This window comes from Belonocnema kinseyi, chromosome 10, assembly GCF_010883055.1.
Source record: "Belonocnema kinseyi isolate 2016_QV_RU_SX_M_011 chromosome 10, B_treatae_v1, whole genome shotgun sequence".
Lineage (NCBI taxonomy): Eukaryota > Metazoa > Arthropoda > Insecta > Hymenoptera > Cynipidae > Belonocnema > Belonocnema kinseyi.
The window spans coordinates 56,384,506-56,398,956 of NC_046666.1; the positions used below are offsets into that span (position 1 = coordinate 56,384,506).

Sequence of the window (14,451 nt, forward strand, 5' to 3'; positions counted from 1 at the left end):
ACACTTGATTTTTTATCTCCAAGTCCTAAGTTAGTTATTTTACATTTCTGATATTGATCATTCCAAATTTCAGCTTTAATGTGATGCCTGAATAAGTTTCTTTTTCTATTATTTTTCTGCTAAAGAAAGAAAAAAGTTTAGTTCCAGAAGAAGACATACCTATTTTCGATAAATTGTAAATAACAGACAAAATAATAATGTGACCGATAATATAAAAATCAAAAGCAAATAAATGTACAATTTTCACTGATTTTCTATAATTGCGATTTTATTTCTTGCAGATGCGTAGGTTAATTATTTTACTGGAAATATGTTCAGCTTTTGCTTTAGGCCGTGAAGTGACAGTACCTGCTGATGAGTGTGGCAGTAAGTAATATATCATGTTATAATAACACAGCCCCACAAAAAATTCTACAATCCCAGACAAACCGCTATACCTAAACGTTTTTTGAGGTCACTGGAATCCGAATTTGGGGTGAATTTGACCCCGTCAGGTCCGGATTAAGGCCAATCTAAGGTTAAAACGGAGAAAACCATTGGACTGGAGAAAACTTCTACTCGCAGATGTTTTCGAGATCGCTGAAACCGAATCCGGAGTCAGATTCATCCCATCAGGTCAGGATCAAAGTCAGTTGATGGTAAAAATGAGAAAAAACCACTGAATCGGTGTTAACCACTACGTCAAGACATTTTTGGGGTCAATAAATATAAATCCAGGGTCTTTTTACCCCCTCAGGTCTGAATGAGGGTCATCCTGAGGTCAACATTAAGAAACTCATGGAATTGGAAAAAGCCCCTACTCTCAGACTTTTTGAGTACACTGAAGCCTACTATGGGGTAAGTTCAACCCCATGAGTTCAATTCCATAGTGCTCTGGATTTTGACCTTGGGATGACCTTGACGTTGACCTGATGGACTAAAAATTCAGATTTAGCGACCCCTAAAACGTCTTAAAGTAGTGATTTACTCCCATTCGATGGTTTTTTCTCATTTTGACTTTCACTTGACATTGATTCTGATCTGATAGAGTGAAAACAACCTTCCTGAAAACAGCCCCGTGACAATGGAATGAAAGTAATGGAAATGTTGACTGTGACCGAGGGTGGCGCTGGCTGTACTTCTAGGCCAAAAATTATTCAAGTGCATGGGAAAAGAGTTTTGGCCTTATGATTGAGTTTTAAAGCTTTTAGAGTCAAAATTTATCAATATATTTTTTGTGATAAACAGGAATAATATTGTATAAGTTTGTTATTTTTGGATGCAATTCTGATTATATGAATTTCTTTAAGAGAGAGCAAGATTATGCCATACTCAAAAACAGGAGAATGATACAGATCTGACAAAGAGCTATTTTTATAGCTAATTTTGAAATAAAAGTATGTAATTTTTGCCAAGAATTTTTGTTGTGAGGATATTTTTACTGCGAATCTGATACTTAGAAAGGAACATTAGGCTAATTAGCTAACATTAACCTAATAAACGAACATTATTGGAACAAAACATATTTTTAACTTAATTATTCACCAAATTTCAATTAGTATTCATGAAACAATGTATTGAAGTAGTTATAACAAAATGTTAAACCAATTTGAATGCAATCAAATTGTTTCGAGAGATTGCAATATAATATAATATATAATATTATATTATAATATAATAGATGTTGAGCAAATAAGCATTACACTACAAAAAAAAATTTAATTTAAATGAGAGATAATCAATAAAATATGCAATTAAACTATTTTTGAAATTCAAATCATTGGTAACATGAATTTTCAGGAATATTGATAAAATAATGTTTAAAAAATGTTATCAAAAAAATTTAAAAAGATTAAATTTATTAGAATTGTTTTGAAAGATCGCAATATCTTATGTTCACTTTGGAAATAATTCACAAAAAGTATTGCACAATGAATTTTTTTTCTTTCAGGGGGATATGTAGAGTAAAAACTAGAAATGTTATCGATTCTTCAACGCAAATTATTGTTCTCGATTTTCTAACGCAAATGATTAGTAACATGAATTTTCAATTTATATTCATTGAATTATTTTTTAAGTTTTCAAAAAATTCGAAAACATTTCTAATTGAGTACCATTTTTTTTAAAACGCAATTAAACGATTTTTTAAAAAGAAAATTATTGGTAACATATTTTTTATAGTATTATTTAAATATTTCATCAAAATTGTTATCAAAAAATTTGAAAAAATTTTTAATTCAATGCAATATTTTTTTCAGATCTGAAATTTGTCGTTTAATTAGAAAATAATTGATAAGTGTTGCACTAAAAGAAAATTTTACATTTCAGCAAGATATATGGAGTACAAATATTTTCTAAAATATGCAATCAAACCATTTCTAAAGCCAGAAAGCAGACCTAACATTTCCGCAGAATTTTAAATGTGCTGAATCCGAATCCAAGCTCAAAATTGCTCCTATACGTCAGGTTTTCAAGACATCCTAACCTAAAAGTGCAAAAAACGCGTTTTAGCTGTTTTTGAGGTTATGTAACCGTACAAGAAAAATGTCTACCACAAAAGCTAATATGGAATTTGAAAGTACTAATCTTCCCCTTTCAAACCTACTTGGATTTATTAGGATATCCTTATTTTTCACCGAAATATTGTCATTTGAAATTTTTTATTTTAGCGTTTTAACCCTATTAAAGCTGAGGTGTTCAAATTTACACAACGCATTCTCTATTGCTGACGGTACGATATTTTTTCTTCAAAATATTATCTCAGGGGTTTTCGAGGGTGCCCATTCTATTGCCGTTGTCAGTTTTTGTTATAACTCCTAGAAGATCCAATATGGCGGCCACAATTTAGGCCTTTAAAAAAGAACAAAGGATCCCGCACAAAATACCAACAAACAAGCGGACAGTCGTTTGGAACCAAACTTTGCACATTGATAAAAAAATAAAAAATATGGAACCCGTTTCTTTTCATTTCTACGAAAGCCGTTTCCTAGGGGTAGAAACCACCCCTAACAAGCCACAAGCATGCTAAGCCACCTGACTCTGGGAATATTTTGGTGAAAAATAAAGATATCATAATAAATCCAAGTAGGTTTGAAAGAGGAAAATTAGTAATTTCAAATTCCATATTAGCTTTTGTGGTAGACATTTTTCATGTTCGGCTACAGAACCTCAAAAACAGCTAAAAATCGCATTTTTTGCACGTCTAGGTTAGGATATCTTAAAAACCTAACGTACAGGAGCAATTTTGAGCTCGGATTCGGATTCAGCGTATCAAAATCCTTCGGAAATGTTAGGTCTGGCCTCTGGCTTTAAAATTTGGCGGCCTGTGTTATTAGTTACATGAATTTTCTATCGATGTGAATAAAATAGATAATTAGAGTTGTTATCAAAAAAATTTTAAAGATGTTTCATTTGCTACAATTGTTTTTAAGGATCACAATCTTTTTGGTTCACTTTCAGAATAATAAGTAAATAATTCGTGCACTTAAAAAAAAATTTAAAACTCAAACGAGAGGACCTGATGGGGTCAAAATGACCCCAGATTCGATTTCAGCAACTAAAAAAATGTATAATTATGATGGTTATCTCGGGTTGCAGTAATTATTTCGCGGGGCTTTTTCATTGTATCTAAAAAAGAGAATTTTTATTATTATGTTCACATGATGATCATTTACCGTAAGGTTTCAAAATAACAGCCCCGTGACAGTCTAAAATAAAAGTGAAGGAAATGTTGACCGCGGCCGAGGGCCGTGCTGACTGTACTTTTAGGCTGAAAGTTATTCAAATGCATGGGAAAAGGGTCATAACCCGTGTAGAAAAATGGGATATCTCTGGGATGATAACACTATTTTGTACTAGGCAGTCAGTGTTGGGCCAGCACTGGATATCGCTACTAGCACAGTACGATTCCAATAGGAAATTCACTATGGGCGGCAGTACTGCGTCAGTGCTAAGTAGTACCGTACTGCTATACTCTAACCATATGACAAAAAAGTTATATAAAAAATAAATATTAATTGATTGCGATTATTTTGTATGCAGACATTAATAGTCCTGTTTAGAGTGAATACATATATTGCAGTTTCAAACATTATATTACAAATAAAATTTCTAACGCTATGGGGTATCGAACCTACATAATCTATCCCTAAATCTATTGCCTTGCAGTCGGGAGTGCTAACCACTGCGCTAAACCGACAAGTTGAAACTCGATGAAAAAGCCATCCTCATAACCTACAGTTTAGAAAAATTAAAGTGCCAAATTTTAAGCTCTCTTTTTCTAATTATTTATTATTATATGACGTTTTCTAAATGTAAAATACACGAACTGTTAACAGAAATATAAAAAAAAAAAAATTTAATCGATTACAATTTTTCTTCGCGTAATATTATGTTTTTCCATGTAGTAGGCTAGTTTCAAAATTTTTACAATGACAGGAAATGTAAATTTTAATTAAAATTTAAAATTTTTCATAAAAAATGAAACTTAGAATTTTTTGTTAAAAAAAAACAGGGAAAAATTTATATCCGGGATAGATGTATTTATAGATTTTTGAAATTTTAAAATGCAGAAACCATATTTTAAAAAGTATTGTTTTCTGTGCATTTTTTAGGATATAAAATATTTACCCTTCCGACTTAGAAATTTTAATCATTGATCCGTGACGACAATCGAGCTGGCTCCCAGCGGGGGCCTCCATGGAACATCCATTTTCTCAGAGTTCGAATTTCAAAAAAGGGTAATCAAATTTGTGTGAGAAATTCGCTGTTTGCAAGTCTGAACTCATGAAACCATAAAATGTGTGGCGTAAACAAAATATTCACCCTTTAGACTTTAAAATTTGAATCGTTGATCCGTGAGGGCAACCGAGCTAGTCCCCTGCGAGGACCCCTATGAATCATCCATATTATGAGAGTTGGAATTTCAGAAAAATGTCATTCAATTTTTGACAGAAAATCATTATTTGTTAGTCTGAACTCATAAAACCTTAAAATTAATAGTGTCATAAAAATATACGTCCTTTGGAATTTGAAATTTGAATCGTTGATCCTTGAGCGCAACCGAGCTGGGACCTCTGTGGGGGCCACTATTGAACGTCTAAATTGTGCGATTTCGAATTTCAAAAAAGTGTCATCCAATTTTTGATAAAAATACATTGCTTGTAAATATGAATTCATGAAAACTTAAAATTTGTGGTATTGAAAAAATATTCACCCTTTAGACTTTGAAATTTGTATCGTTTATCCGTGAGGGCAATCGAGTTGGGCCCCCGACGGGGGCCCAAGAAAAATTTCCACGCGTGAAACATCCACGCGGGCCCCCACCGGGGGCCCTCATCCTAAAGGGTCTCAGCGGGGCTTTTAACACACGGGAAGTGTAAAATTTTTTGCTTTTTTAATTATAAAAATGAACTTTTTCACATTTTTTGGCCTTATGATCAAGTTATGAGGCTTTTAGACTGACAAATTGTCAAGTTTTTTTTATGAACGGGAATAAAGGGATATAAGTGTGTTGTTTTTTGATCTGGCAAAAAGCTATTTAAGAGCTAATTTTGAATGAAGGCATGTAATTTGTACGAAGCATTTTGATTGTGGGGATATTCTTACCGAGCATCCGATAACTGGAAAAAATGGATCTGTTATTAAAATTGTAACTTTTGTATCTCACTTATTTTTCACCTTTTTCAATTAATATTCATAAAACAATTTATTCCAGTATAAATAACGAAATTTTAATAATTCAATATAGGTTTTAGCAACAAAATTTGGAAAAAATTTAATTTGTTGCGATTGCTTCTGAAGATTGCAATTTTTTATTCACAAGGAAAGTAATTAACAAATGAGTGTTGTACTATAATAAAATTTTTAATTTAAACGAGAGATAATGTGCAAAATATGCAATTGAATTTTTTTTTAAACGCAAATTATTAGTAGCGTGAATTATTAATAATATTAACAAAAGAAATTATTTAAGTTGTTATAAAAAAATTAACAAACCTTTTAAATTCATTACAATTGTTTTTATATGTATGGTTTACAAATACTCTTTTATTCTACAACCTTATCAATATTTATTCATTTTATAAATCTTATTCTTTGTAATATAAAACTTTTTGTAACAAAAAATATTTTTTTAACATAATTAATTTTTAAAAATGCCTTATAACAAAAGAAAGTAAATTGTTTTGTAGATTTTAAAAGGAACATAAATGTTTATAGTTTAGTTCAATTAAGCGTCAGTTTCAATTTTCATAATCATTATAAATGTAAATAAAAAGGAAATTCAATTTAAATATACTATTTTTACGGTTTGCAATTATTCTCATGTTAATGTTGAAAATTTAATGTTCGTTTTGTAGAATTATTATTGGTACTCTCTGAAAAGTGTATTCGTATTTAAGCATCAAAATAATATTTTCTTCAATTTTTATTGGTAACTATCAATGTATTAGATACTTAATATGCTACAAAAATTTGCCCAAGATGAATATATCCAGAAAAATTATTTTAAGAACTAAAATAAATTAAATTTGTATTTTCCTTATGCATTTTGAATAATTGTCGACCTAAAAGTATAGCTAGCACCGCCATTCGACCGCGTTCAAATCTCATGTCACATTTTTTCTACACGTCTTTATCGAAGAGTCACCACCCTCAAAAATAACAGTAAACGTTGCTATTTTCGAACCTAATCTTCTTTCATTATTTTCCAGAAACCCTTGGTTGTTACTTTGGGGGAGGCTCAATAGATGACATCGATACGTTTCTTTGCACTCACATGTTTTATGGTTACGCTGGATTTGGTGAAGATATTTCTATTAGAATTCTCGAACCATTTGATTATGCTCAAGGTAAAGCCTATATAGACGTCAAAGGTCTTCAACAAAAGAATAAAGAGTTGAAAATCTTAGTTCCCGTGGGGGACAAGTACGACAACTTTAGAAATATTTCGAACAACGAGTGAGCTTGATTTTTCATTTATGATTAAAGACAAAATTATAAATCAATGAAATAGATCAATACTTATCTATAAATTTATAAATAATAAACACGTATAACGGTCCTAAAAAAATTATCAAAAAATTGGGCCAATTTTTCTATAGAATTTTGAAAGTAACTTTTCATTTTGTATAGCTGTGAATTGTTTTTTTCTTTATGATAATGGATTTCAGAAAAATTAGTAGATATTGAAGAAATATAATGGATCAAATTCGAGAACTAATCAACTTTTTTGTCAGGAAATTTAATTTAAAAAAGGATTAATTGGATATATTCATCATCTGTTCTCGATAATAAATTCGGATATATGAAAATTAACTTTGGCGAGAGATTACAAAATTAGACAAAATAAATTCTTATATCAATTTGTATTTTTTATTTTAAGGTATTATGTGAATTTAATTAATAAAAAGTTCCATTGTTCATAGCTGTAATTTTACTTCGAAACATGTTGGTCTCTGATAGTATAAAAGAGATAAGGAAAGAATGAGTAAAGATAATTAATTGATTATTTATTATCATTATTCAATTACTTCATAATTTTCTATGTTTTGTTTATTTATTGCTCAAAGGATGTTTTGCTACAAGCAATTTTAATAAATATTTGAGTTTTTAGATTATTACTGTTCCTACTTAAAAAAAGTAATAATCTGAATATAATGTTTAAAATAAACTAAAAATTAAACACATATTATTTTTATAGCATACCTTATAGCGTATTAACTGATCCTGATGTTCGAGAAAAACTTGTTAATAACATTGTCAATTTCGTAAAAGAAAGCGGGTTCAATGGTATAGATCTCGATTTGACCAATCCTCCTCAAAATGGTGGACGACCTTCTGATAAGGAAAATATAGTTTTACTCTTGAAAGCCCTCAGAGAAGAATTTGATAAAGAAGGACTCATTTTATCTGCATTAGCTGATCCTAGTGAAAAGACTGTTAAATTATTATACGATATTGAAGGTATATCCAAGTATGTTAGTTTCATAAATCTGAAGACTTTCGATTTTCACGGAATGCTTGATGCGGATAAGAAACTTGGACATTCTTCTCCACTGTATCATTCGTCAGAAGAAAATGAGGAGGACCGCAAGAAGAATGTCGTTAGTATTTTATATTTCTCCTGATTTTCAGAAAAAACTTCAAAATTAGACAATTTAGCTATAAAAAAACTATTAAAAAATGCTAAAAAACATAAGATACAATTTGGAATTATTTGTTTTCAAAGTAATTAGAACATTTATTTTTTCTGTGTGGCAAACATTTTGCTAGTCATTGAGACCCAGAAATTTAAACCTATAAAGTTGCAGATATTTTCATTTAAAGTAATCAAAACTAAACTACCTAAAGCAGCCGAAAGTGATCTCATCTGAATTTGCATCTTTTTAAATTACATTTGTTTTATGTTACTGTATTGAACAGATCTTTCCAATTGATGTTAATTGATGTTAGTTGTTTTTCTCCACAGGGTCTTAAATCAATACTTTTGAAATATTGATTGTTTGTTTTTCAGTTGTAAAAAACTTATTCTCTGGCTCTGCTGGGGTTCGAACCCAGGCTAGAGAATGGAGACAGAGAAGAATGTTTTTTAAACATTAAAACAAAGCACTCATATTTTTTAAATATTTGCATTGACTATGGCAAAAAATAATGATTAATAATAAAAATAATGTATTAAATTAAAGCTTAGAAAGGTTCAATCGAAAAGTATTTTATTTAATCTTTTCAGAATGAAATAGTTTTGAATAAATATTTAACTTCACCAAAAATAGATATATTTCCCCACGTAGATAAATTTTCAAGGCAGAAAGATGCTACAAAGATAAATTTGTAGCCTAAACGGATTAATTTTTTATCATAAAAGATTAATTTTAACTAAAAAAACAGGACTTTTTTTATCCAAAAAGACAAATGTTTAGCAAAAATGTTTAGTTTTCGGCCAAAAGAGATGCGAATTTCAGTCACATTTTCGAGCAAAAAAAGATCACAATTTAACCTCAAACACTTGAATTTTCAACCATGTAATTGAGTTCTCATACAAAAAGTTTTCAACACTAAAGATAATTCTCAACCAATAAAGATTAACCTCGCACCAAATAGTTATTATTATTAAAAGAGTTGAATTTAAAAATAAACACAGTTCTTAACCAAACTATTGCATGTACAGCCAAATAGTTAAACCTTCAGTTATGAGGGACGATTAGAAAAGAATAGTTAAATTTCTCACCAATGGTCAAATTTTGAATACAAAAAGATGATTATTTTAGGGTATGGCTAGATATTCAACGAAAAAGTTCATTTCCGACCCAGAAAGATTAAGTTTAAATGAAAAATATTACTTTTCACCCTGAAAGATGAATTTTCTATCCGAACTGACAAATTTGCACGTAAAATAGTTAATTTTTCAACAAAAAATCATCACTTAATACCAAAATTTTTGAATTTAAAAAAGGTCAATTTTACCGAAAATAGTTAAATTTTTAACCAGAAAGAATTAAGTTTCAAACAAAAATAGTTAGATTTTCTTATTGAGTTTGATTAATTAATTCCGCATTTAGACGAATATAACAGAAAAGAAAAAAAAGTGGGAACAAGGAGAATAGGGAAAAATAAGCTGTCTGTAACTGAAATTTAATTTAGGAGTATTATTTATTCCTCCTTAATAACTATTCATATAGATAACTTTTTCATTATTGAGGAAGTTTTATTACATGCTTCTCTTAGAATTGAAAGTAACCATTATCTTATTAACTGAAAAACTATTTATTGTTAAGTAAATAAGATTCCCAATCCGCGTAAAAATTTCTAGTCATTTCACGGTTTCCTGTTTCAGGGGCCATCTTGTTTTTCTACTTGTAGTACTTAAGTTCGTAACTCTACTTTATAGCACTTCTAATTTGATTTTTTAAATTTTATTAATTCTTAATTCAAAGCTTAAGATTCTTGACTATGAAACAACTTTTACTTTAATTTGAATAATTTGTTCAATTGGAATTATCTTCCTAGGATTCTATTGTAAAGCAATGGATTTCGGAAGGTGCTCCATCAGTCAAGTTAATAATAGGAATTGCTTTTTACGGAAGATCCTATACTTTAGCTAGTTCAGAAAAAATTGGTAGAGGTGCCAAATTCGCTCATGAAGGAAAGTGTGGTAGTTCCCCAGAATATTACAACCTATGTCCTCTGTTAAAAAACAAAGACTGGAAGCGTATTTATGACAAAGAGCAAAAAGTACCATATATGTATAATGGGACTGAAGTTGTTACTTATGATGATGAGGAGTGAGTCTTCAAATAAATTTATTTTCAAATTTATGTTATAATAAAGATAAAAATATTTAATTTTTATATTAATTCCTAGATCCATTAAGACGAAGGCTGAATATGTAATGAATACGAATCTTGGTGGTGCTATGGCGTGGACTGCAAATCAAGATGATTTTCATGGAAAATGTGGAGAAAAGTTCCCACTTCTGAAGACATTGAAGAGCGTCCTCAGAAACAAATGTTGAATTCTTGTGAAAATCACAGTTAAAAAAATAAAGGATTTAAAACATCTTGATCAATGCATTTTTTAAATTGTTTATTGTAGATTGATATAAATTTATTTTTCGAAATTAAGTCTAAGCAATCTCATACAAAAAAAAAGCTTTGTGCCCATTTTAACTAGGAAGACCGAGTTTTTAACTAATATCGTTCATAGACTCCAAAATATTGTTGAAACAATTTCCGAAAATCGTCTTTGCGTATATTGACTCTTCCTAACACATTACAGATCAAAGTTTCAGCAACAAAATTTAAACTCGCAAAAAATTCTGAAAAAATCTAAAGAAAAGAAGAACCTTCTATCTTCAGTAGGTGCTGAATTAGAACCACTGAAAGTAACCGGAATTTAAAAGAATGTAAATGGAAGATGAAATTATAAATTTTGCATCTGTACTTCGAAAATATCTTTATATCACAAAAAAAGTGTCATGTATGTTATTTAAGTTGTACGTAATCCTTTTGTCTGGGCTAATCACGCATAATAATTTTTTATTAATTAAATCTATGAACATGTTATGACCTTGCAACCTTGACCCTTTTCAATCAGAAAAATTATATTATTTCATTCAATTAATTAGAAACCATCTGAATTTACATTGCCAAGTCGTTATTTATGAAAAACTTTATTGAAAGATCAGTTTTACATTTTAATACTTTATTTTTAAATCTCATAAATTTTTAAATTATTTAAAATGCAAGAGACAATTATTTTAATTAAATAATAATAAAGGAATTAGTGAGCAAATAACGATTTCTGAAGTCCTCATGCTAAATTAATGTTAGCTTGTCAGACAATTCAGATCTTTCAAACTGCAAATTAAAGAAAAAAAATTCACTGAATAACTTACGATCCATACATTTTGAAAAAAGTAAAAACAATTAATTTTCTTAGATCAAATGGTAAATGTGATGAAATTTGGGAAGTCATATCATATGACCTATTGGGTTTATTAAATAATTGTTTCTATTTAGAAGTACTGTAAATAAGTCCACTTTAACAAGTATATAGAAAATCTGTTGGTAAAATTAACAGGTTTCAAAGAATAGATGCAAACTTCAGAATTTAATTTTTCAGACACTTCAGAAGAAATATTTAAATTTTTTTTAAATTATACTCCAAAATATTATGGAAAGTTTCAATATACTGAAGCACAATTTTTAAAACTTTTTCCAACAATATGTTTGAGACACGTAAGAATTATTTATAGAAAAATTTTGAAATTGCATCAAGATGACTAAATAAAAAAATACATAAGCGGATACAAACGAATATAAAATGACGAATTCTGATCTGAAAATATTAGACAATTTTGTGTTGTGTTTTGAAATTTATGCAAAGATTAAGATCTGCTTTATAAGATTAATTATAATTAAATAGTACCGTATCTGCCAATCATTGATAACCAATCACTGATACCAAATAACTTTACAAATTATATAGAAAATAATTGAAATTATTCTCAGTCACTTGAAATAATTTTTGAGGTTGACTTGGAAAATTAAATAATCTTGATTTGATAAACTTTTCCGATAAAAAATGGTTTCATTAAAGATTTTTTTAATTGACTTGACTGTATATAGAAAACATTAATAATATAATAAATAATTACCTATTATTCCGTAGTAGTAACTCATTTTGAGCTAAACAAATGTTATAAATAAACAAATTGGGATTATTTTATCTCAAGTCCGTAAAAACCGTATGTTTTTCCTAAAAATATCAAATTTCTTTGAAAATTTTGTTGTTCCAAACCAAATGGATGCTTCACGTATTTACAAGAAAATTTATATTCGAAATTTCTTAATTAACGGTCAGATTAAGGAAACCTGAATATATATTTTGGATTCTCAAACAGGATATTATATATTTATTGAAACTTACTTTAATTATTTAGTAAAATACTTCTTTATTTAGATTATTAGGTGATTCATTGATCAAAATTAAAATAATTACACTGAATGATAAATCTGCATGTAGAATAAAATGTTCATAATTTTTCCGAATACTTTATTTCTTTTGCATACACGAAATTTAAAGTTAATAAGAATACTCTCTCTGTCATATTAATGTAACACGAGGTTAAGTGGGATAAAAAACGGGGAAAGCGGGACATACGAAAACTTTGCATTTCATGAACTGCTAATGCTTTTCTTCAATAAAAAGGCGCTGTTCCCTTTTCCATTAGCTGTGTCACTTATTAGCTCCGTCTTATGATGGTTGGTAAAAATTATTAAATTATGTAAATAAATGTATTGATGTGCAAAAATTGGCTTCCCGTGTGGAAAAAGCCCCGCTGAGACCTCTTAGGATAAGGGCCCCCAGCGGGGACCCGCATGTATGCTCCACGCGTGGAAATTCTACGAGGGCCCCCGTCGAGGGCCTAGTTCAGTTGCCCTCACGGATAAACGATTCAAATTTCAAAGTCCAAAGAGTAATTATTTTTTCAACCCCACACACTTTAAGGTTTCGAGAGTTCATACTTACAAACAATGATTTTCTGTGAAAAATTGAATGACACTTTTTTGAAATTCGAACTCTCACAATATGAATGTTCCATAGGGGCCCCCGCAGCGGAATCAGCTCGGTCGCCCTCACGGATCAACGATTCAAATTTCAAAGTCCAAAGGACGTGTATTTTTTAGACACTTCTAATTTTAAGGTTTCATGAGTTCAGGCTTACAAATAATTATTTTCTGTCAAAATTGAATGACACTTTTCTAAAATTCGATTTCTCACAATATGGACGTTCCATAGGGGTCCCCGCAGGGGACCCACCTCGGTTGCCTTCACGAATCAACGATTCAGATTTCAAAGTCCAAAGGGTGAATATTTATTTGACGCCACAAATTTTATGGTTTCATGAGTTCAAACTTGCAAAAAGCGAATTTCTGACAAAAAATCGATCACACTTTTTGAAATTCAAACTCTGACAAGATGGTTGTTCCATAGAGGCCCCAATGGGGGCCAGATCAATTGCCCTCACGGATCAACGATTAAAATTTCTTAGTCGGCAACCATGAGGGATCTATGAGGGAAGCCCATGTTGGGCCCCTATGGATTAGCATGTCGTTTCCATAAGGAAGCACGTCTGTTTTGCCCTTATGGATTCCACAAGGCATGAGGGCAATCCATGTGTGCCCGGATGGGGGCCCCCTACATTTTTTAATACGGGTTGTGATAAAAATTATATTTTTCACAACATTGAATAAATATTTGCATGCAAGGAAGATAAAAAATATATTTAAAAAATGTTATCACAGTTGAATCCGTTATTATTATTATTAACTGCTTAGGGTCAACTAAAGATACGAAAATAGCAATCTAGTTGAAATTTTTGTCACATAAAAAGAGGAACAGCCAAATAAATACTCGGTTTTGGAAATCTCCGAATGATGCTAACTATATTTAAAACCTACCTAGATAACAAATAATGACCTAAATTTTCTTCTCCGAAGTCTACCCGAGGTTTAGAAAACAAATCTTGTTTAAAGCTTAAATTGCATTTAAAAAAAGGTAGGGACATATTTTATTATTCAGTAATGTTCTATTTCTAAAAAAGAGCAACTTATTTTAGTGAATTTTTTCGTTTTTCAAAGAGAAGGTCGGTTCTGCTAAGGAATATGATCTCGGATTTTCCTTATGTGGAGCATCCAATTAATTAATAGAGTAAAGCTCTTGAATAGCCCTCCCTTCTATAGCCCTTCAAAGAATTGACGCAACGCCGCACGTAGGTGTAACAAGTGCGTGCGGGGTGCATGGAATCTGCGGCTGTCACTCAGTCGAGCAGCCAGGCGTGAACAAACAAAAGCGGAGCAGGCTATAATGAGTGAATTGCCAGCTACCTTCAGCCCCGAAATAGGCGCTATAGAAGAGGTTCACTGTATTATATCATAATGTACACAAATGAAGACAATTCTCTCTCTC

The 14,451-nt window shown here is 30.3% G+C and overlaps 1 protein-coding gene across 1 annotated transcript; it reads left to right on the forward strand.

Moving 5' to 3' along the window:
• Positions 1–281: 281 nt before the first annotated feature.
• On the forward strand, positions 282–10,492 carry LOC117181130 (probable chitinase 10). The gene is made up of 5 exons (XM_033373697.1): positions 282–366; positions 6,693–6,939; positions 7,682–8,084; positions 9,988–10,262; positions 10,342–10,492. Exons 1-5 carry the CDS (start codon positions 282–284, stop codon positions 10,490–10,492), a joined length of 1,161 nt encoding a protein of 386 aa, XP_033229588.1.
• The last annotated feature ends 3,959 nt before the right edge of the window (positions 10,493–14,451 follow it).

What these genes read in the sequence shown, in the direction of transcription:
- LOC117181130 (XM_033373697.1), top strand. Translation starts at nt 282, where the DNA reads ATGCGTAGGTTAATTATTTTACTGGAAATATGTTCAGCTTTTGCTTTA. An exon ending in AGGACCGCAAGAAGAATGTC is followed by an intron (nt 8,085 to 9,987) that starts GTTAGTATTTTA and finishes TTATCTTCCTAG; the next exon opens with GATTCTATTGTAAAGCAATG. An exon ending in GTTACTTATGATGATGAGGA is followed by an intron (nt 10,263 to 10,341) that starts GTGAGTCTTCAA and finishes ATTAATTCCTAG; the next exon opens with ATCCATTAAGACGAAGGCTG.